We start from the raw sequence: 22,146 nt of genomic DNA, 5'->3' as shown, positions 1-22,146 counted from the left end.
AAGGAAGAGAAGCACAGCTCTGGACAGGTGGAATCACACTTACTGCGTGGCCAACTGTATGTCTTCAGTTGAGGAGGGTGGGGAGAGGGGGCATTCGGATGATAGGTCGACAGTGAAAAGGTTGACAAGCAATATGTCGCCTCCAAATGGTTGACATGCATATGTCAACTTGGTCAAAAGGTCAACATGGTCAAAATGTCGACACATGAAAAGGTTGAAATAATGTTTAACTAAAAAAAAAACATTTCATTTTCAGGACTTTTTCATACTTTACTATCCACGTGGACTGCAACTGGAGTGAGAAACCTTACCTGAAGCCACGAGCCATGCAAAGAGACAAAGTGCACCAATTGCTGGTCCACATGCTGACATTTTGACACTAAAAAACATAAAAAACTTATGTTTACCTTTTCATGTGTCGACTATTTCCATGTCTACCGTGTGCATGTCAACCATTTGGTGTTGACCTAGACATTGATCCATAATCGGGAGAGGGCCCTAAGCGAGCACGTCTACCGCCTTGTGGTTAATCCGGCCCTGCATGTGGGACGTACAGTATGCGAGTGTGACATTTACAGCTCTAAGGGAGCCTCGATGTCCCAATGTTGCTAGGATATTACAGGTGTGACAGTAATCTATAACATTATCTTGGATTTTTTAGTTTTGCATAGTATTAAAAAAAAAAAAAAAGTCAGCAGTGTTACTTTAAAATAAATACACGCAGAATAACAGATTAGAAATATTAACAAATAGTTTTATTACAAAATGCACACTTCAATGATGCAATATGCTGCAGACCCCGAAAACCCTACATTTGGAAACTTAGGGGTAAATGTAATACGGTGCCAAAAGCTGGAAGTGCGGCACTCCTGGTTTTGCCTTGTAAAATATTGCTGCTTTAAAAATACAGGCATTCTCGAACGGAGTTCCACACTTCCGGCTTCTCGCTCTCTATTAAAATGACCCCCTAAACTTTGTTAATACAAAATATAAAAGTAGTAAGAAGAGGACAAAAAAATACATAAAAACAAATATAGTTCTTACAAATACATTTGTCCTTAGTGACATACAGTACTAGTTTAAGTAATATTTCAAACGCAAAGTTAAAACATACTCCGTAATAAATAAGCAGCGTTATTTGTATACTGACAGTGCTGTTCAAGTGCTGGTTTACATACATGTATTTTAAGAGTCCTATATGTGCGACTTCTAAGTTATCCAGGAAACTAATGGAAAGATAAAAGTAATGACCATAGATAGTGGGCCCCAAGTGGAGTAGTCTTGTACTATTACATTCTGGTCCTGACTGAGGTGGGAGTAAAGCAAAAAAGAACAAGTAATTGTTTACCTGGACAAATCATGTTGCAATGCAGCCCACAAATGCTGGAGAGCTTCATTTACACTGCAACTTAGATCTGAATCTGAACATCTCTCTCCAAAATCTAAATTTCTCTGCACATTTTAAATCTGCCCCACCTGCTGTGCAACGTGGTTATGCCAAGGGGCACAGTAATGTTGGGCATACACTTGTCAGATAAAATGTCTGTCAGACCGACAGACATTTCATCTGACAAGCTGTAACCATCAGATTTCATGGACATACACTGTGAGATATCTGCACTCCTTCACAGGGGAGGAAACATTTCCCAGTTCCTCCTCTCTAAAGGGCGACCAATTATCAAATCTTTCGGACAAGCTGGACGATTTCAGCATGTCTGACAGACCGATAATTAGTGGTCGCTTACATCAATCCACAGTACAATTATCCGATCCGTCGATAATTATATAGTGTAAGCCCAGAATGACTTGCTCTTCTTTTGCTTTACTTCTAATGTACCTCAGAATCAGGTCCTTTGTGTTCTTTGGTAACACATTGATAAAACCAATCTTAGGAAACATGAAACCTGGAACTAACTAGTAATGTGCAGTTTACGTTAGGTCACAAACGTTGGTGTTTGCTGGGCATTTTTACTGCATTTAAAATGCATAATGCATGTACAGTGCAGATGTTTTTAGAAGTGCAAAAAAATCAGCATTTTATGATGGATACGGATGTAAGCTGTTATATTGTTCAAGCCAAACTTATTTTTATATGTTTATATGAGTTTAGATTGAAACACATATAAAATCATTCCTCAAAACTCTCCTTATTTATGAAGGTTCATCCTGAATCTCAAAAGGGGTGGGGCCTACATAAAGGAGGTGGGCATTTACACAAAGTGAGTGTTCTGAGGTAGATCTGGGCTGATCGGAGAAAGGCTTATATTGTCTTGGTTCTGCATGACAGAATGTTGTGAGGTATGCAGATTCGTAACACCACTGTATCTGTAGTGTAGGAACTCAGAAATTGCTGCCATCTTCTGATAGTATCACTAGAGCAATGCCTATCCAGCTCCTCCAGTCTTTCTGACTTTACTTCACATACTGTAACTGGCTGTGCTAGAATTACATTTCCAAGGACTCTCTGAGGCAAATCTATGCAGTCAACATGTCAAGCCATCTATATCTATGTATATACCTATACATGACATGACGAAGGGACATGATCAGACTACTATTCTATTGCATCATAGACAAAACTTTCTAGGGAGGAAATTCCTAAACCTGCTTCCTCCCATTATGGGTGGACAGAGTAAGCAGTTAGGGTATCAGAACAAAACCACTCATGGTCCAATCCTCCCATGGTGCATATTATTAATCCTGATGCTACCCCAATTTACAATGGCAACACTCTCAAATATGTCCTGTTCAGATCAAGGTAATTCCTGGCCCTATCATCCATGAGATCTAACTCATGCCAATCACCTAGAAATAGCATCTGAGCCTACTTCTCTGATTCCACTTCTGCATAATACACAATTGAAATTCACAAAGACTTTTACTAAGAAACTCAGGCAACTGCATTAATCGGGAACATAAAATGGCAGCTTGCTTATGATGTCGCCGGCCTCTGTCTGTATCCTGTCGTAGACCCACTTCCGGTTGCAGCGACACTCAGGGCCACACTTCTTGGAGCTGCACTTAGGACAGGGATAGAAACACCCGTGGCAGCTCTCCTCCAGGCAGTCACACAAATCCTGGTTGTTACACAGGAGCTTACCATGCTTGTCATATTTCTTTAGAGAAACCCTACGAAACACATTACAGTTTGAAATACACAACATAATATATTGCAGATCATTCCACTAACCATATGCTCATTAATATAACAGAAAATATATATTATTGCAGAAAGAAAGCATTTTTATAGTTATTTCTCCTACCGTATGACTTTCAGGAAATATCAAAGATGGACCATGCACTTGCACTAAACATTCCTAATAACAAAAGCCTTGTGCAGAAAAGATGAGAGACGTGTATATGGGTCATAGTTCTGGAATACAGAAGTGCAGATACAGGGCCTGATTTAGAGGTGACCACTAACAATGTCGTCTTCTTACGCAGCGGATCTGAGAGAATAAGCAAATGTCGCAGCCGCCATCTATTGTACACAGACACACACCGCTGGCTTCTCAGATCTGCTGCTTGCGTACAAAGACACTGGGCGCACATCAGTTGCACCATTGGACCTGTCGCAAGTAAGACACCATGGCTAGAACCACTCCCCTGTTACCTCCCCCAAACGTTCACAGCCTGTCAGTCATCCTGTGTCTTAATCCACATTACCAGTACCATTGCAAACAAGCATCGGCTATGCGTCCTCTGAATCAGACCTATAGAGATGACTGACTCTTCTGTGGTTTTGTTCAATTTTAAACAAAATAATTTTTTTTCATTTAAAAAGATGAGAATATATTTTTAGAATGTAATATTGCTCAATTGTTTGATGCTATTTCGTTTAATTTGTTTACAGGATTTGTACTTCAAAAATATATATACTATGCTTTTAATACTGAGGGGTCTATTCATGAAGCAGTGAAAAGTGTGGAGAAGTGAGCCAGTGGAGAAGCTCCGTACAATTGTATAGTATACAAATTATAAATATTACTTTAATGCTGATTTGTTGCCATGGGCAACTTCTCCACTGGCTCACTTTTCCACTCCTTTCACTGTTTCATTATTTTATCAGCGTGACTTCAGTAATTGAATAGTTTCAAATTCCTTATTGTGTTGTTCAGCCTCTATTTAAGTCAGCAGCTGTGTACTCCCAGCCACTGCTGATCCAGGGTGTGTGAAAGTGGGTCATAGAAATCCAATTTAATTTACTTATGATTAAAAAAAAAAAAATAGGAATTTAATACCTACCGGTAATTCCTTTTCTCCTAGCCCATAGTGGATACTGGGGTCTTGTACTTTAGTACCATGGGTATAGATCAGGTCCACTGGAGCCTAACACTTTAAAAACTTTTAGTGTGTGTATGTGTGTGCTGGCTCTTCCCCTCTATGCCCCGCCTACCAGACTCAATCTAGGAAAACTGTGCCTGAGGAGACGGACATAACATGAGAGAAGAAAAAAACAACAGTGGTGAGGAAACAAGCCAACAAACAACCATGAATGAAAGGGGGTCGCTAACCCGGACAGAGGGTAGCAACACCAACCTGAACGGGATAGCAAGGCTATCCCAACAACATAAGGGACGCAACACCGGTCCAACCAAATACTTACACAGGTAAGCAGGAACAAAGCACTGAGGCGGGCGCCCAGTATCCACTACGGACAAGGAGAAAAGGAATTACCGGCAGGTATTAAATTCCTATTTTCTCTTACGTCCTAGTGGATACTGGTGTCTTGTACTTTAGTACCATGGGGAAGTCCCAAAGCTCCCAAACGGATGGGAGAGTGCTGAGACCCCTGTAAAACCGACTGACTAAACTGAAGGTCATCCTTGGCCAAGGTATTGAACCCACAGAATTTGACAAACGTGTTCGAACCAGACCAAGTTGCAGCTCGGCACAATTGTAGTGCCGAAACCCCCCGGGCAGCTGCCCAGGAAGACCCCACCGACCTCGTCAAGTGGGCCTGAATATACTTTGGCGGCTCTGCAAGGGCAGAGCCGCCAAAGTATAGGCCTGTTGAATGGTCAACCAGAGCCAACGAGCAATAGACTGCTTAGAAGCTGGCCGACCAATCTTGGAGGCATCATAAAGGACAAACAGCGAGTCAGATTTCCAATGACAGGCCGCCCTTTTGACATAAATCTTCAGAGCCCTGACTGCATCCAAGGACTCAGGACCAATGGAAGCGTCAGACAACACCGAAACCACAATAGGCTGATTCACATGAAAGTCTGACACCACATTCGGCAAACTGAGGACGGGTCCTAAGTTCCGCATGTCTTCATGAAGAGGCCTTATCCTGTAAGAGTCCTTATTTGATTTTTCATTCAGAGACACGCCTGGCTGACGCCAATGCCAACAACATTACCGTCTTACAGGTAAGAAATTTTAACTCCATCCTATGTAAGGGTTCAAACCAATCCGATTGAAGAAAGACAGAAACACATTGAGATCCCACGGAACCGTGGGAGGTACGAAGGGCGGTTGCATAAGAAGAACTCCTTTTAGGAAAGTTTGTACTTCCAGCAACATGGCAAGTTGTTTCTGAAAGAAAAGAGAGATCACCGAAATCTGGACTTTGATGGAGCCCAAACGAAGGCCCATATCCACTCCCGCTTGCAGGAAAAGTAGAAAACGACCAATTCTAAATTCCACGGGAGAAACCTTTCTACTTTCACACCAGAAAACATACTTTTCCAGATACGATGATACTGTTTAGACGTAACCATCTTCCTGGCCTGGACCATGGTGGAAATAACCCGAGAAGAAAGACATTTCCTTGCTAAAATCTCCCTCTCAACTTCCAAGCTGTCAAACGTAGCTGCTGTAAGTCTGGATAGATGAACGGACCTTGCTGAAGAAGATCGTCTTGGAGTGGCAGAGGCCAGGGATCCTCCAGAGCCATGGCCAGGAGGTCCGAGTACCATGCCCGTCGAGGCCAATCCGGGGCAATTAGAATTGCCAGAACACTTTCCCTTCTTAACCTTTTTAGCTCCCTTGGGATCAGCGGTAGAGGAGGGAACAGATACACAAACTGGTACGTCCACGGTGTCTACTGCTACAGCTTGCGGATCCCTCATTCTGGAACAGTAACGGCATAGCTTCTTGTTTAGATGAGAAGCCATCAGATCTATCTGCGGACAGCCCCACTGGTGGATTAACTGTTGAAACACCTGGGGATATAGGCCCCATTTCCGTGCATGGAGGTCGTGCCTGCTGAGGAAGTCTGCTTCCCAGTTGTCCACTTCTGGAATGAATATGGCTGAGATGGCCCTTGCGTTGGCCTCCACCCAGAGGAGGATTTTTGACACCTCTCGCATCGCCACTCTGCTTCTTGTTTCCCCTTGTCGGTTTATGTACACCACCGCCGTGGCGTTGTCCGATTGAACCTGGATCGCCTGACCATTCAGGAGATGGGAGGCTTGTAGAAGAGCATTGTAAACTGCCCTGGGTTCTAGGATGTTTATCGGTAAAGTTGATTCCTGAACTGCCCACAACCCATGGAACTGGGTCCCCTTTGTCACCGCTCCCCAACTCCGTAGGCTGGCATCCGTTGTCAGTAGAATCCCCGAGTGGATATTGAAACATCTGCCCTCTACCAGGTGAGGAATCTGAAGCCACCATAATAGAGAAATCTGGTCTTTCGGAGATAGGGTCACTTCCTGAGGCATATGCAGGTGAGAACCCGACCACTTGTCCAGCAGATCCAGTTGAAATGGCTGGGCATGAAACCTGCCATATTGGATTGCCTCGTAAGCAGCCACCATCTTGCCCAGTAATCTGATGCAAAGATGAATAGACACCCAGCGAGAACTGTGTACTGAGCGGACCATAGCCTGCATAACCGAGGCCTTGTCCATCGGGAGAAGCACCTTCTGAGATACCGTGTCCAGTATCATTCTCAAGAACTGAAGACGCTGGGTCAGTTCCAGGTGAGATTTCTGGAAATTCAGGATCCACCCATGATCCGTGAGTAGGCGGGTAGTCAGATTGATGCTGTGTAGCAGACGTTCCATGGACACAGCCTTTATTAGGAGATCGTCTAATTAAGGGACTATGTTTACACACGTTGCAGCATCATCTCCGCCATGACCTTGGTGAAGACCCTCGGAGCTGTGGATAATCCGAAGGGTAAGGCCTAAAACTGGAAATGGTCATCCTATATGGCGAACCTGAGGTAAGCCTGATGAGGGGGCCACATGGGAATGTGAAGGTAAGCATCCTTGACATCCAGAGACACCAGGAACTCCCCCTCCTCCTGAGCGGACACCACCGCCCTCAAGAACTCCATCTTGAATTTGAGAGACTTCAGATTCAAGATGGGGCGCACCGAACCGTCTGGTTTGCGAACGACAGAAAGACTGGAGTAAAAACCCCTGTTGCTTAACGTGGGAGGCACAGGAACTACCACCCCTGTCTGCAACAGTTTTTGAATAGCCTCTTGCAAGGTAACTTTTGCTGCGGGTAAAGCTGGTAAGCCCGAACTGAAAAACCTTTGAGGAGGTAGTGTTTGGAATTCCAGCCGGTATCCATGGGAAATGAGGTCTCTCACCCAAGGATCCCGGCAGGACTTCGCCCCCACACATGGGCGAAGTGTTGAAGGCGAGCACCTACCTGAAAGTCGCCTTGCCGCTGCGGCCAACCGTCACGTGGAGGGTTTGGCGGCAGGGGATCCGGTGGTCTGGTCCAGGGAAACAGAAGGTGCAGGTTTACGGGACTTACGACGAGGTCCTCTGGAAGTGGTGGAGATCCCTCGGCCCCTGCCTCTGAACCTTGCCACACAAAAGGACTGCAAGGAGGGTCCGGTGTAAGAACGTCTAGCAGGTGGCGCAGTCGACGGCAGATAGATAGACTTACCCACCGTTGCTTGGGAGATCCACTTATTCAATTTGTCTCCAAACAAGGCATCACCTGTAAAGGGAAGATTTTCTACACCCTTTTTGGAATCAATGTCCACCGCCCATTGACGTAACCACAGAGTTCTGTGCGCTGAGACCGCCATAGCAGTATTGTGGCCATTAATCTTACACAACTCCTTTATAGCCTCGCTCATAAAATTTGCAGCATCCTGTAAATGTTGCAGCAGGGTAACTACCTCATCCCGGGATAGAGTCTAACGTAAAACATCAATAACATTATCAGACCACTTTACCACAGCCCTGGAGATCCACCCGCAAACAACTGTGGGGCGCTGTTCTGCGCCTGCTGCCATATATGAGCGTTGTCTCAATTTTACAGACAGCAGGCTCCTTCAGGAAAACAGCCCCAGGGACAGTGTAATGAGCCACGGCTGTGGCTCATTTCCATTTTGCATTTTGGTTATGTATTTTATGTTATACTTCTGTTTATGTTCCCCGTGGGTGTCATGGGGTGCTCGGATCTCACCCTTAAGGAGAGGATACTGTTATGAACCACAGGTAGTGGTTCATTCCTATTTTATGTTTATAAGTTGTCTTGCAGGCCAGGATTTCCCGTTGCTCTGTTTAAGAATACTCTTGTTTGCTGCCGGTGGTGAGTCTGTGTAATTGCAGCTTGTTCCCATGTGTTCAGCCTCACCTGGCTGCTAATTGCATCTTGTCAGTTTGGAGTCATGCAACAGGGCAGCTGCATGACATAATTAATTAGGCCTCTCTGTTATATGCTGGCTGAGTGCAATTCACAGACGCTGGTGATATTTCTAGGTTTCCAGTCTTCCAGAGTGCTTGAGTTGTGAGCTTGTTCCTGCCAGTTCCTGAGCTCCTGTCTAGCAGTGTCTGTCTAGCTGCTTCCTGTGTCGATTCCTGTGTCAGTCCCTGTGTCGATTCCTGTGTCTGATCCCGTGTCCTGCCGTGAAGCATTCCTGTCCAGAAGTCCTGTGGCTTTGCCTATGCCTGGTCGAGTTTCTGGCTTCTTGGTGTCCACCGGTCTGTCGTTTTGAAATTCTGCCTGTCCTCCAGTTCTGAGAGTCTGTGTCGGCAGCATTGGGGGTTCCTGTCCGTTTGCCAGTATTGGTACCGGTTCCGTGAGTAGCGGCTCTGCCGCGTCCTTCGGCCTTGGCCGCTGTATTCCTTGGTTATATCTGTCATTGGTGTTTTGCAGAGGGTTCTGCTTATGCTGTCACCGCCGATACACAAAAGTATTGTGTCGGCGTGTGGACAGCATTTCCTTTGTTGTTCTTTTCCTTGGGCGGCAAGCCGCACATACATTTAGTTTTAGGCTAGTCAGTAGCCCCTGGCTTTGGTTGTTTCAGTTAGAGGGCCCCTTGTTATTACCCTGTCTCAGTTCACTCTTTGTCTCTCCTTAAGACCTGAGGGGGCATCGGAGTTGGGCAGACTTAATCCGCCCTTCAAACGCGGCTGCCATGGGCCCAAGAAACCATAGTCTCGCAAGAGTGAATTGACAGCACGGGTAAAACAACGGAGGTAGGGTGCCAGGGGCTATTCCCATTCCGTTTCCCTTTCCCAGCATTACGTCCTGGTGCTCTGGACTCTCTTTATAACATCTCCCTTGTTCTGAGCACCAGGAACCTAACATTATCACCAGCCATACCACAAAAAAGAAATAAAACTTTTTTCTTTTTTGGCCCAGTCCAGTGTCTAGTTTAGAATCCAGTCCTGTCTAGAATTCAGTGTGCAGAATCCAGTCCGGTGTTTAGAATCCAGTCCGGTGTTTAGAATCCAGTTCGGTGTTTAAAAATCCAGTCCGGTATTTTAAAAAAAGAAGAAAGAAAAAAAAAGAAAAAAATCCAGTCTTGTTTTGTCTAGTTTAAAAATTCAGTCTTGCCTTGTCTAGTCTTGCCTTGTCTAGTCTTGCCTTGTCTTGTCTAGTTTTAAATCCTCCTATGTCTACTATGCAAGCCCTGCAGGCATCTCTCTCAGCCCTGAACTCTGCTTTCAGTGCTTTGAAACCTGAGCGACTAGAAGTTTTGCAGCAATCCTTAAAGCAACTGCAAAACCTTCTGACTAAAATCTTGCTCATCTTGCCAGAAGTCGTTGAGAGTACATCTATCTCTAAAGAGACTCTTGTTCACAGTATGGTGACAAGAGAATCCTCTGGTTTAATTGAAGAGAAAAGGTTTAAAAGTTTTCTGCGGCCCAGGCTCTCAGAAGAGGAGCGTCTGTGTCGCAGAAACTTAAACTTATGCCTATATTGTGGGGGTTTAGGCCACTATCTGCAGACCTGTGAGTCAAGCCAAGCCAAGCCAAAGTGTGGTGACAAGTCTTGCCCTCTGGCCAAGTTGAGTCAGGATACAAGACCTACTCCTGTCTCTACTGTGGCAGAGGTACTTGTCACACAACCCACACTAAAAAGCTCTCTGTCCTATAATTGGGGTCCTTGGGCAAGGGAGCCCCATTATAGATTCAGGAATCAAAAGAGAATGTTTCTCTCCTCTCTTGATTTTCCTGTTCTAGCAGAGTTGCACACCCCTGGAGTGGTGCCCGATGCCCAGGGTCCTGGAGTGGTGCCCGATGCCCAGGGTCCTGGAGTGGTGCCCATTGCCCAGAGTCCTGGAGTGGTGCCCGTTGCCCAGGGTCCTGGAGTGGTGCCTGTTGCCCAGGGTCCTGGAGTGGTGCCCGTTGCCCAGGGTCCTGGAGTGGTGCCCATTGCCCAGGGTCCTGGAGTGGTGCCCATTGCCCAGGGTCCTGGAGTGGTACCCGATGCCCAGAGTGCTGGAGCGGTACCCGATGCCCAGAGTGCTGGATCGGTACCCGATGCCGAGTGCTGGATCGGTACCCGATGCCCAGAGTGCTGGAGCGGTACCCGATGCCCAGAGTGCTGGAGCGGTACCCGATGCTCTAGCTTATAGAGGGACATCAAATATTATAGCTCAGGTTTCCATACCAGAAGGGGTCTCAGAAGCTACCCCAGGTAGGGACTTGAAAAGCGCAACCCCAGAAAGGGTATCTAAAACCATAGTTCTAGAAGGGAACTCGAGAAGCAAAACCCCAGAAGGGATCTTTGAAGTAATATCCCCAAGTGGGGTCTCGAGAGACGCAGCCTCAAAGAAGGGTCTAGAGGTCGCTTCCCCAGGAAAGAACTTAAGAGGCATAGCATTTGTGGAGGTTCTGAAGGTTATAGCTTCAGCAAAAGTCCCGGAAGTCATAGTCCCGGGAGAAGTATCGATAATTATCGACTCAGAGAGGGAGGCCAATGGCTCAGTCCCAGTGAGGGAAGCCGATGGCTCGGTCCCAGTGAGGGAGGCCGATGGCTCGGTCCCAGTGGGGGAGGCCGACGGCTCGGTCCCAGTAAAAGAATCCGAGGTGCTGACCCCAGTGGGGTTCCCAGAGGCCACTGTCCTAGCGGGGTTCCCGGAGGCCACTGCCCCAGCGGGGTTCTCGGAGGCCACTGCCCCAGCGGGGTTCCCGGAGGCCACTGCCCCAGCGGGGTTCCCGGAGGCCACTGCCCCAGCGGGGTTCCCGAAGGCCACTGCCCCGGGTGGGGTTCAGAAAGTCACTGCCCCGGGTGGGGTTCAGAAAGTCACTGCCCCAGGTGGGGTTAATAAAGTCTCAGCCTCGAGTAAGGTCAATAGTGACCAGGTCCTAGCAAAGCACTCTAGTCAGTCAGATGGGAATGAAGCAGATCCTGACTCTGTTGATATCTCAACATCTATAATCTTTGATGGGGACTTAGTCCAATTTCTGGCGCTTTACAAACACTATTACATCATTATGTTGTCTAGACCATTTCTGGGCATCACTTCAGAGAACCTTGTGCTCTATCTGATTTATTCTTTTAGAGGAGAGCCTTTTGAGTGGGCGACCAGCCTAATGAAAGCTGAAGATCCCATTCTTCAGGATCCCCCAGCATTCAGTGATGCAGTTATTAAAAGATATGGTTCCAAAGAAATTGGTTCAGGTTCCTCTAGGTCACTCATCTTATCTGCTGAGAGTTCACCGTATACTGTAGACTCGGTACAAGAGTCTCAGCCTGTTGTTTTGACTGCAGGATGTGCTTTTCTGTCTTCTTCTAATAGTAGTACTTTGCCTGAAAGTTCAGCTCCCAAGGGTAAGAGACCTATCTCTGATTTGAACGCAGCCTTGCTGGGTGGTACCATCAGTTCAGACAATGTTTGGGGAATTACCTTGGTCAGACCTAAAGAGCTTTGTAAAAAGAAGAAGAAGAAAAAGAAATAATTTTTGACTCTTGCCTTGATATAAAAAAAAAAATTTTTTTCCTTGTCTTGTGTCCAGTGGCCACCGTCAAGGGGAGGGCACTGTTACAAGCTGTTGTTACAGCTTGTTTCTGTTTTCTTGTCTGTTAGACCAGTGTGTCAGGTTTTTTTTTTGTATCTCTTGTGTTGGATAGTCTGAATATTGGGGTCCTTTGACCCCTCCTCAAGGGGGAGGGGTAATGTTATGAGCCACGGCTGCGGCTCATTTCCATTTTGCATTTTGGTTATGTATTTTATGTTATACTTCTGTTTATGTTCCCCGTGGGTGTCATGGGGTGCTCGGATCTCACCCTTAAGGAGAGGATACTGTTATGAACCACAGGTAGTGGTTCATTCCTATTTTATGTTTATAAGTTGTCTTGCAGGCCAGGATTTCCCGTTGCTCTGTTTAAGAATACTCTTGTTTGCTGCCGGTGGTGAGTCTGTGTAATTGCAGCTTGTTCCCATGTGTTCAGCCTCACCTGGCTGCTAATTGCATCTTGCCAGTTTGGAGTCATGCAACAGGGTAGCTGCATGACATAATTAATTAGGCCTCTCTGTTATATGCTGGCTGAGTGCAATTCACAGACGCTGGTGATATTTCTAGGTTTCCAGTCTTCCAGAGTGCTTGAGTTCTGAGCTTGTTCCTGCAAGTTCCTGAGCTCCTGTCTAGCAGTGTCTGTCTAGCTGCTTCCTGTGTCGATTCCTGTGTCAGTCCCTGTGTCGATTCCTGTGTCTGATCCCGTGTCCTGCCGTGAAACATTCCTGTCAAGAAGTCCTGTGGCTTTGCCTATGCCTGGTCGAGTTTCTGGCTTCTTGGTGTCCACCGGTCTGTCGTTTGGGATTCTGCCTGTCCTCCAGTTCTGAGAGTCTGTGTCGGCAGCATTGGGGGTTCCTGTCCGTTTGCCAGTATTGGTACCGGTTCCGTGAGTAGCGGCTCTGCCGCGTCCGTCGGCCTTGGCCGCTGTATTCCTTGGTTATATCTGTCACTGGTGTTTTGCAGAGGGTTCTGCTTATGCTGTCACCGCTGATACACAAAAGTATTGTGTCGGCGTGTGGACAGCATTTCCTTTGTTGTTCTTTTCCTTGGGCGGCAAGCCGCACATACATTTAGTTTTAGGCTAGTCAGTAGCCCCTGGCTTTGGTTGTTTCAGTTAGAGGGCCCCTTGTTATTACCCTGTCTCAGTTCACTCTTTGTCTCTCCTTAAGACCTGAGGGGGCATCAGAGTTGGGCAGACTTAATCCGCCCTTCAAACGCGGCTGCCATGGGCCCAAGAAACCATAGTCTCGCAAGAGTGAATTGACAGCACGGGTAAAACAACGGAGGTAGGGTGCCAGGGGCTATTCCCATTCCGTTTCCCTTTCCCAGCATTACGTCCTGGTGCTCTGGACTCTCTTTATAACATCTCCCTTGTTCTGAGCACCAGGAACCTAACAGACAGGCAGTACCAATTTCTTAGTCTGGATACAGAGGTATCGACTGACGGTGGGGTTTCCCAGACCTTCCTATCCTCACCTGGGAGAGGAAAGGTAGATAAAAACCTCTGAGGAATTATTAATTTTTTATCAGGGTTTCCTCTTTAGACAGTGGAAAAGTAGTTGAACTCTTGGGTCTTACATTAAAGTATAACTCCTCATCTGGTTCCGCCTCCGGGTCCGGTATGTGAAGGACCTCCCTTATAGCAAAAATGAGAGCCTCCACTTCAGGGGACAGAGAACTGTCCTCATCCATATCATCAGCATCCACATCTGGCTGATCAGAATCAGAATCGGACTGGAAAACCTGTGGCAGTGAGCGTTTGTGTGAAGCTATTAGAGGGGGCTTCTAAGCCTTCTTTGAATCTGCTGCTTTAGCGACACAATCAATTGAGTGCTTTAACACCTGTCTCTCCCTTTTAGCTGCAGCTAGTTCAGAATTTACATTGTGAATCATGACCTTAAAGCTGTCCAACCAGTCAGGTGCCTGTGAGCTGGGCCCCTGAGGAGACAAGGAACATTGCTCACACATGAGAGACCCCGCTGAAGATGGGGTAGAATTACAAGCAGCACACATAACCAAGTCTTCAGACATTATACAGTAAACTACAGCGCAGCCCTTAGCCTAACACCCCACACAGACCCTAGAGAGCCCTTTGGAGTGACACAGAGAAGCGGACCCAGCACACAGAACACAGCAGCAAATGTATAAATAAGTGTATGTAATATCAGTGCAGCGGCGCTACCGGTGGCGTGCTCCCCCTGTCTATGATCCTCTGGTACCAGATCAGACAGTCTGTAACAGCGTGGGTACTGAAGGAGCAGCTTGCATGCAGTCTTGTTGTCCGCAGCAACAGGAAATGGCGCCTTCCTGCCGCTGGTCCGGCTCCGGGAAGCCCTGCCCCCTGTAATGTCCCACACAAGATTATACTGGCCACGAGTGTAAAAACACCTCAGAAATGTCCATTAACAGTCTACACAAAGCCTTATATGACAGTGAGCACTGCGGGGCAATAGCCCTTAGTCAGTTACGTCCGCAGCGGGCACCGCAGCTCCGGGCCCGTGACCGCCACTGACATGCCGCCAAACTGCATCGGGGACCCGCTAACCGGGACCCCGGTGTAACACTCACCGCACCTGGTCTTCGGCATCTGTTAGAACAGGGGTCAGGGAACTTTTTTACCTTCTACCCCAAAATATATTTAGATACGCCGACGTTACCCCCTTGATTTGAAAGGAAGGAAATCATATATTATTGTGCATATATATTGGTTATCACTGTTGATATGGCATTTCTGAGATACTGTGTATGTCTACATATATATATATATATATATATATATATATATAAATGTTTTTCTCTGACGTCCTAAGTGGATGCTGGGGACTCCGTCAGGACCATGGGGAATAGCGGCTCCGCAGGAGACAGGGCACAAAATTAAAAGTTTGACCACTAGGTGGTGTGCACTGGCTCCTCCCCCTATGACCCTCCTCCAAGCCTCAGTTAGATTTTTGTGCCCGGCCGAGAAGGGTGCAATCTAGGTGGCTCTCCTAAAGAGTTGCTTAGAATAAAAGTTTGTTAGGTTTTTTTTATTTTCAGTGAGTCCTGCTGGCAACAGGCTCACTGCAACGCGGGACTAAGGGGAGAAGAAGCGAACTCACCTGCGTGCAGGATGGATTGGGCTTCTTAGGCTACTGGACACTAGCTCCAGAGGGACGATCACAGGTACAGCCTGGATGGGTCACCGGAGCCGCGCCGCCGTCCCCCTTACAGATGCTGAAGTGAGAAGAGGTCCAGAAATCGGCGGCTGAAGACTTTCCAGTCTTCTTAAGGTAGCGCACAGCACTGCAGCTGTGCGCCATTGCTCTCAGCACACTTCACACCGCGGTCACTGAGGGTGCAGGGCGCTGGGGGGGGGGGCGCCCTGGGCAGCAATGAGATTACCTATACTGGCTAAAAATACATCACATATAGCCCCTGGGCTATATGGATGTATTTAACCCCTGCCAGGATTTCAGAAAAACCCGGGAGAAGAGCCCACCGAAAAGGGGGCGGGGCCTATCTCCTCAGCACACAGCGCCATTTTTCCCACACAGCTCCGCTGGTAGGAAGGCTCCCAAGCTCTCCCCTGCACTGCACTACAGAAACAGGGTAAAATCAGAGAGGGGGGGCACTTATTTGGCGATATTCATAATATTTAAGCTGCTATAAGGGGAACACACTTTTTTAAGGTTGTCCCTATATATTTATAGCGCTTGGGTGTGTGCTGGCAAACTCTCCCTCTGTCTCCCCAAAGGGCTAGTGGGGTCCTGTCTTCTATCAGAGCATTCCCTGTGTGTCTGCTGTGTGTCGGTACGTGTGTGTCGACATGTATGAGGACGATGTTGGTGTGGAGGCGGAGCAATTGCCTGTAGTGGTGATGTCACCCCCTAGGGAGTCGACACCGGAATGGATGGCTTTGTTTATGGAATTACGTGATAATGTCAGCACGCTGCAGAAGTCGGTTGACGACATGAGACGGCCGGCAAACCAATTAGTACCTGTCCAGGCGTCTCAGACACCGTCAGGGGCTTTAAAACGCCCATTACCTCAGTCGGTCGATACGGACACCGACACGGACACTGACTCCAGTGTCGACGGTGAAGAAATAAACGTATTTTCCAGTAGGGCCACTCGTTACATGATCACGGCAATGAAGGAGGCTTTACATATTTCTGATACTGCAAGTACCACAAAAAGGGGTATTATGTGGGGTGTGAAAAAACTACCTGTAGTTTTTCCTGAATCAGATGAATTGAATGAAGTGTGTGATGAAGCGTGGGTTAACCCCGATAAAAAACTGCTAATTTCAAAGAAGTTATTGGCATTATACCCTTTCCCGCCAGAGGTTAGGGCGCGCTGGGAAACACCCCCTAGGGTAGATAAGGCGCTCACACGCTTATCAAAACAAGTGGCGTTACCGTCCCCAGAAACGGCCGCCCTCAAAGACCCAGCTGATAGGAGGCTGGAAAATACCCTAAAAAGTATATACACACATACTGGTGTTATACTGCGACCAGCTATCGCATCAGCATGGGTGTGCAGTGCTGGGGTGGCTTGGTCGGAGTCACTGACTGAAAATATTGATACCCTGGATAGGGACAGTATTTTATTGACTATAGAGCATTTAAAGGATGCATTCCTTTATATGCGAGATGCACGGAGGGATATTTGCACTCTGGCATCAAGAGTAAGTGCGCTGTCCATCTCTGCCAGAAGAAGTTTATGGACGCGACAGTGGTCAGGTGATGCGGATTCCAAGCGGCATATGGAAGTATTGCCGTATAAAGGGGAGGAGTTATTTGGGGTCGGTCTATCGGACTTGGTGGCCACGGCAACAGCCGGAAAATCCACCTTTTTACCTCAGGTTACCTCCCAGCAGAAAAAGACACCGTCTTTTCAGCCGCAGCCTTTTCGTTCCCATAAGAACAAGCGGGCAAAAGGGCATTCATATCTGCCCCGAGGCAAAGGAAAGGGTAAGAGACTGCAGCAAGCAGCTCCCTCTCAGGAGAAGAAGCCCTCCCCCGCTTCTGCAAAGTCCTCAGCATGACGCTGGGGCCTTACAAGCGGACTCAGGTGCGGTGGGGGGTCGCCTCAAGAATTTCAGCGCGCAGTGGGCTCACTCGCAAGTGGACCCCTGGATCCTGCAGGTAGTATCTCAGGGTTACAGGTTGGAATTCGAGACGTCTCCCCCTCGCCGGTTCCTGAAGTCTGCTTTACCAACGTCTCCCTCCGACAGGGAGACGGTATTGGAAGCCATTCACAAGCTGTATTCTCAGCAGGTGATAGTCAAGGTACCCCTTCTACAACAAGGAAAGGGGTATTATTCCACGCTGTTTGTGGTACCGAAGCCGGACGGCTCGGTAAGACCTATTCTAAATCTGAAGGCTTTGAACATGTACATACAAAAGTTCAAGTTCAAGATGGAGTCACTCAGAGCAGTGATAGCGAATCTGGAAGAAGGGGACTTTATGGTGTCCTTGGACATCAAGGATGCTTACCTCCATGTCCCAATTTGCCCTTCACACCAAGGGTACCTCAGGTTCGTGGTGCAAAACTGTCATTATCAGTTTCAGACGCTGCCGTTTGGATTGTCCACGGCACCCCGGGTCTTTACCAAGGTAATGGCCGAAATGATGATTCTTCTTCGAAGAAAAGGCGTATTAATTATCCCTTACTTGGACGATCTCCTGATAAGGGCAAGATCCAGAGAACAGTTAGAGGCCGGTGTAGCACTAACCCAAGTAGTGCTGCAACAGCACGGGTGGATTCTAAATTTTCCAAAATCCCAGCTAAGCCCGACGACACGTCTGCTGTTCCTAGGGATGATTCTGGACACTGTTCAGAAAAAGGTGTTTCTTCCGGAGGAGAAAGCCAGGGAGTTATCCGAACTTGTCAGGAACCTCCTAAAACCAGGAAAAGTGTCTGTGCATCATTGCACAAGAGTCCTGGGAAAAATGGTGGCTTCTTACGAAGCGATTCCATTCGGCAGATTCCATGCACGAATTTTTCAGTGGGATCTTCTGGACAAATGGTCCGGATCGCATCTGCAGATGCATCAGCGGATAACCTTGTCTCCGAGGACAAGGGTGTCTCTTCTGTGGTGGTTGCAGAGTGCTCATCTGTTAGAGGGCCGCAGATTCGGAATACAGGACTGGGTCCTGGTGACCACAGATGCCAGTCTGAGAGGCTGGGGAGCAGTCACACAGGGAAGAAACTTCCAGGGCGTGTGGTCAAGCTTGGAGGCGTCTCTTCACATAAATATACTGGAGCTAAGAGCGATCTACAATGCTCTAAGCCTGGCAAAACCTCTGCTTCAGGGTCAGCCGGTGTTAATCCAGTCGGACAACATTACGGCAGTCGCCCACGTAAACAGACAGGGCGGCACAAGAAGAAGGGGGGCGATGGCAGAAGCTGCGAGGATTCTTCGCTGGGCGGAAAATCATGTGATAGCACTGTCAGCAGTGTTCATTCCGGGAGTGGACAACTGGGAAGCAGACTTCCTCAGCAGACACGACCTTCACCCGGGAGAGTGGGGACTTCATCCAGAAGTCTTCCACATGCTTACGATCCGTTGGGAAAAACCAATGGTGGACATGATGGCGTCACGCCTCAACAAAAAACTGGACAGGTATTGCGCCAGGTCAAGAGATCCTCAGGCAATAGCTGTGGACGCCCTGGTAACACCATGGGTGTTCCGGTCAGTGTATGTGTTCCCTCCTCTGCCTCTCATACCCAAGGTACTGAGAATTATACGGCAAAGGGGAGTAAGAACGATACTCGTGGCTCCGGATTGGCCAAGAAGGACTTGGTACCCGGAACTTCAGGAGATGCTCACGGAAGATCCGTGGCCCCTACCTCTAAGAAGGGACCTGCTTCAGCAGGGTCCTTGTCTATTCCAAGACTTACCGCGGCTGCGTTTGACGGCATGGCGGTTGAACGCCGGATCCTGAAGGAAAAAGGCATTCCGGAAGAAGTCATTCCTACCCTGATTAAAGCCAGGAAGGAAGTGACCGCACAGCATTATCACCGCATTTGGAGAAAATATGTTGCGTGGTGTGAGGCCAGGAGGGCCCCGACGGAGGAATTTCAACTCGGTCGATTCCTACATTTCCTGCAAACAGGATTGTCTATGGGCCTCAAATTGGGGTCCATTAAGGTTCAAATATCGGCCCTGTCGATTTTCTTCCAGAAAGAATTGGCTTCAGTTCCTGAAGTCCAAACTTTTGTCAAAGGAGTACTACATATACAGCCCCCGGTTGTGCCTCCAGTGGCACCGTGGGATCTCAATGTAGTTTTGGAATTCTTCAAATCCCATTGGTTTGAGCCACTTAAATCGGTGGATTTGAAATATCTTACATGGAAAGTGACCATGCTACTGGCCCTGGCTTCGGCCAGGAGAGTGTCAGAGTTGGCGGCTTTATGGTACAAAAGCCCATATCTGATTTTCCATTCGGACAGGGCAGAACTGCGGACGCGTCCTCATTTTCTCCCTAAGGTGGTATCAGCGTTTCACCTGAACCAACCTATTGTGGTGCCTGCGGCTTCTAGCGGCTTGGAGGACTCCAAGTTGTTGGACGTTGTCAGAGCCTTAAAAATATATATTTCAAGGACGGCTGGAGTCAGAAAGTCTGACTCGCTGTTTATACTGTATGCACCCAACAAGCTGGGTGCTCCTGCGTCTAAGCAGACGATTGCTCGTTGGATTTGTAGCACAATTCAACTTGCGCATTCTGTGGCAGGCCTGCCACAGCCAAAATCTGTAAATGCCCACTCCACAAGGAAGGTGGGCTCATCTTGGGCGGCTGCCCGAGGGGTCTCGGCATTACAACTCTGCCGAGCAGCTACGTGGTCAGGGGAGAACACGTTTGTAAAATTCTACAAATTTGATACCCTGGCTAAGGAGGACCTGGAGTTCTCTCATTCGGTGCTGCAGAGTCATCCGCACTCTCCCGCCCGTTTGGGAGCTTTGGTATAATCCCCATGGTCCTGACGGAGTCCCCAGCATCCACTTAGGACGTCAGAGAAAATAAGAATTTACTTACCGATAATTCTATTTCTCATAGTCCGTAGTGGATGCTGGGCGCCCATCCCAAGTGCGGATTGTCTGCAATACTTGTACATAGTTATTGTTACAAAAATCGGGTTATTATTGTTGGAAGCCATCGTTTCAGAGGCTCCTCTGTTATCATGCTGTTAACTGGGTTCAGATCACAAGTTGTACAGGGTGATTGGTGTGGCTGGTATGAGTCTTACCCGGGATTCAAAATCCTTCCTTATTGTGTACGCTCGTCCGGGCACAGTATCCTAACTGAGGCTTGGAGGAGGGTCATAGGGGGAGGAGCCAGTGCACACCACCTAGTGGTCAAACTTTTAATTTTGTGCCCTGTCTCCTGCGGAGCCGCTATTCCCCATGGTCCTGACGGAGTCCCCAGCATCCACTACGGACTACGAGAAATAGAATTATCGGTAAGTAAATTCTTATTTTTTTATTTTTGCAAATTATTTTTTGGCAACGAATGGGTTAATTGCCAGTTTCTCTCCAAAACACCAGAATGAATGTAAGAAAGATGGAAGGGGAAGGACACGACTTTTAGGAGACAGATGGTCACATCCTTACATCAGTAATGTCAGTGGGAATTTCCCACTGTTATGTGGGCCACTGTCTGATCCTGTGGAACTACGTCAGCGGTCAGCCACAGAACACTTCAAGCTCTGTGTGTGGGTTGGCGGGCCGCGGGCGGGAGGACAGGACAGCGCAGGAGGACGGGCAGGCATGAGGGAGCGCGGTGTGACGTCAGCACGTCACACCACGGCCAGGAACACAGCACAGGGCGGCCAGGAGAACAGCGCAGGGTGGGCAGGAGGGAGCGCGGTGTGACTACCGGTAATTCCTTTTCTCCTAGCCCATAGTGGATACTGGGGTCTTGTACTTTAGTACCATGGGTATAGATCAGGTCCACTGGAGCCTAACACTTTAAAAACTTTTAGTGTGTGTATGTGTGTGCTGGCTCTTCCCCTCTATGCCCCGCCTACCAGACTCAATCTAGGAAAACTGTGCCTGAGGAGACGGACATAACATGAGAGAAGAAAAAAACAACAGTGGTGAGGAAACAAGCCAACAAACAACCATGAATGAAAGGGGGTCGCTAACCCGGACAGAGGGTAGCAACACCAACCTGAACGGGATAGCAAGGCTATCCCAACAACATAAGGGACGCAACACCGGTCCAACCAAATACTTACACAGGTAAGCAGGAACAAAGCACTGAGGCGGGCGCCCAGTATCCACTACGGACAAGGAGAAAAGGAATTACCGGCAGGTATTAAATTCCTATTTTCTCTTACGTCCTAGTGGATACTGGTGTCTTGTACTTTAGTACCATGGGGAAGTCCCAAAGCTCCCAAACGGATGGGAGAGTGCTGAGACCCCTGTAAAACCGACTGACTAAACTGAAGGTCATCCTTGGCCAAGGTATTGAACCCACAGAATTTGACAAACGTGTTCGAACCAGACCAAGTTGCAGCTCGGCACAATTGTAGTGCCGAAACCCACCGGGCAGCTGCCCAGGAAGACCCCACCGACCTCGTCAAGTGGGCCTGAATATACTTTGGCGGCTCTGCAAGGGCAGAGCCGCCAAAGTATAGGCCTGTTGAATGGTCAACCTGAGCCAACGAGCAATAGACTGCTTAGAAGCTGGCCGACCAATCTTGGAGGCATCATAAAGGACAAACAGCGAGTCAGATTTCCAATGACAGGCCGCCCTTTTGACATAAATCTTCAGAGCCCTGACTGCATCCAAGGACTCAGGACCAATGGAAGCGTCAGACAACACCGAAACCACAATAGGCTGATTCACATGAAAGTCTGACACCACATTCGGCAAACTGAGGACGGGTCCTAAGTTCCGCATGTCTTCATGAAGAGGCCTTATCCTGTAAGAGTCCTTATTTGATTTTTCATTCAGAGACACGCCTGGCTGACGCCAATGCCAACAACATT

At 47.9% G+C, this 22,146-nt stretch overlaps 1 protein-coding gene across 1 annotated transcript in view; it reads right to left on the bottom strand.

Annotated features, from left to right (window-relative positions):
• Positions 1 to 733: 733 nt before the first annotated feature.
• ARL14EPL (ADP ribosylation factor like GTPase 14 effector protein like) overlaps positions 734 to 22,146 on the bottom strand; it is a 116,639-nt gene continuing 95,226 nt past the window's right edge. The window contains exon 4 of the mRNA XM_063964164.1: positions 734 to 3,129. Within this exon, the coding sequence (XP_063820234.1) occupies positions 2,904 to 3,129 (226 nt within the window). The 3' untranslated portion in view covers positions 734 to 2,903. The remainder of the gene's footprint in view (positions 3,130 to 22,146) is intronic.

The sequence above is a fragment of the Pseudophryne corroboree genome, chromosome 1 (genome assembly GCF_028390025.1).
Source record: "Pseudophryne corroboree isolate aPseCor3 chromosome 1, aPseCor3.hap2, whole genome shotgun sequence".
In the NCBI taxonomy this organism is placed as follows: domain Eukaryota; kingdom Metazoa; phylum Chordata; class Amphibia; order Anura; family Myobatrachidae; genus Pseudophryne; species Pseudophryne corroboree.
The sequence above is the reverse complement of the archived record's forward strand: the minus strand, read 5'-3'. Positions and strand labels throughout refer to the sequence as shown.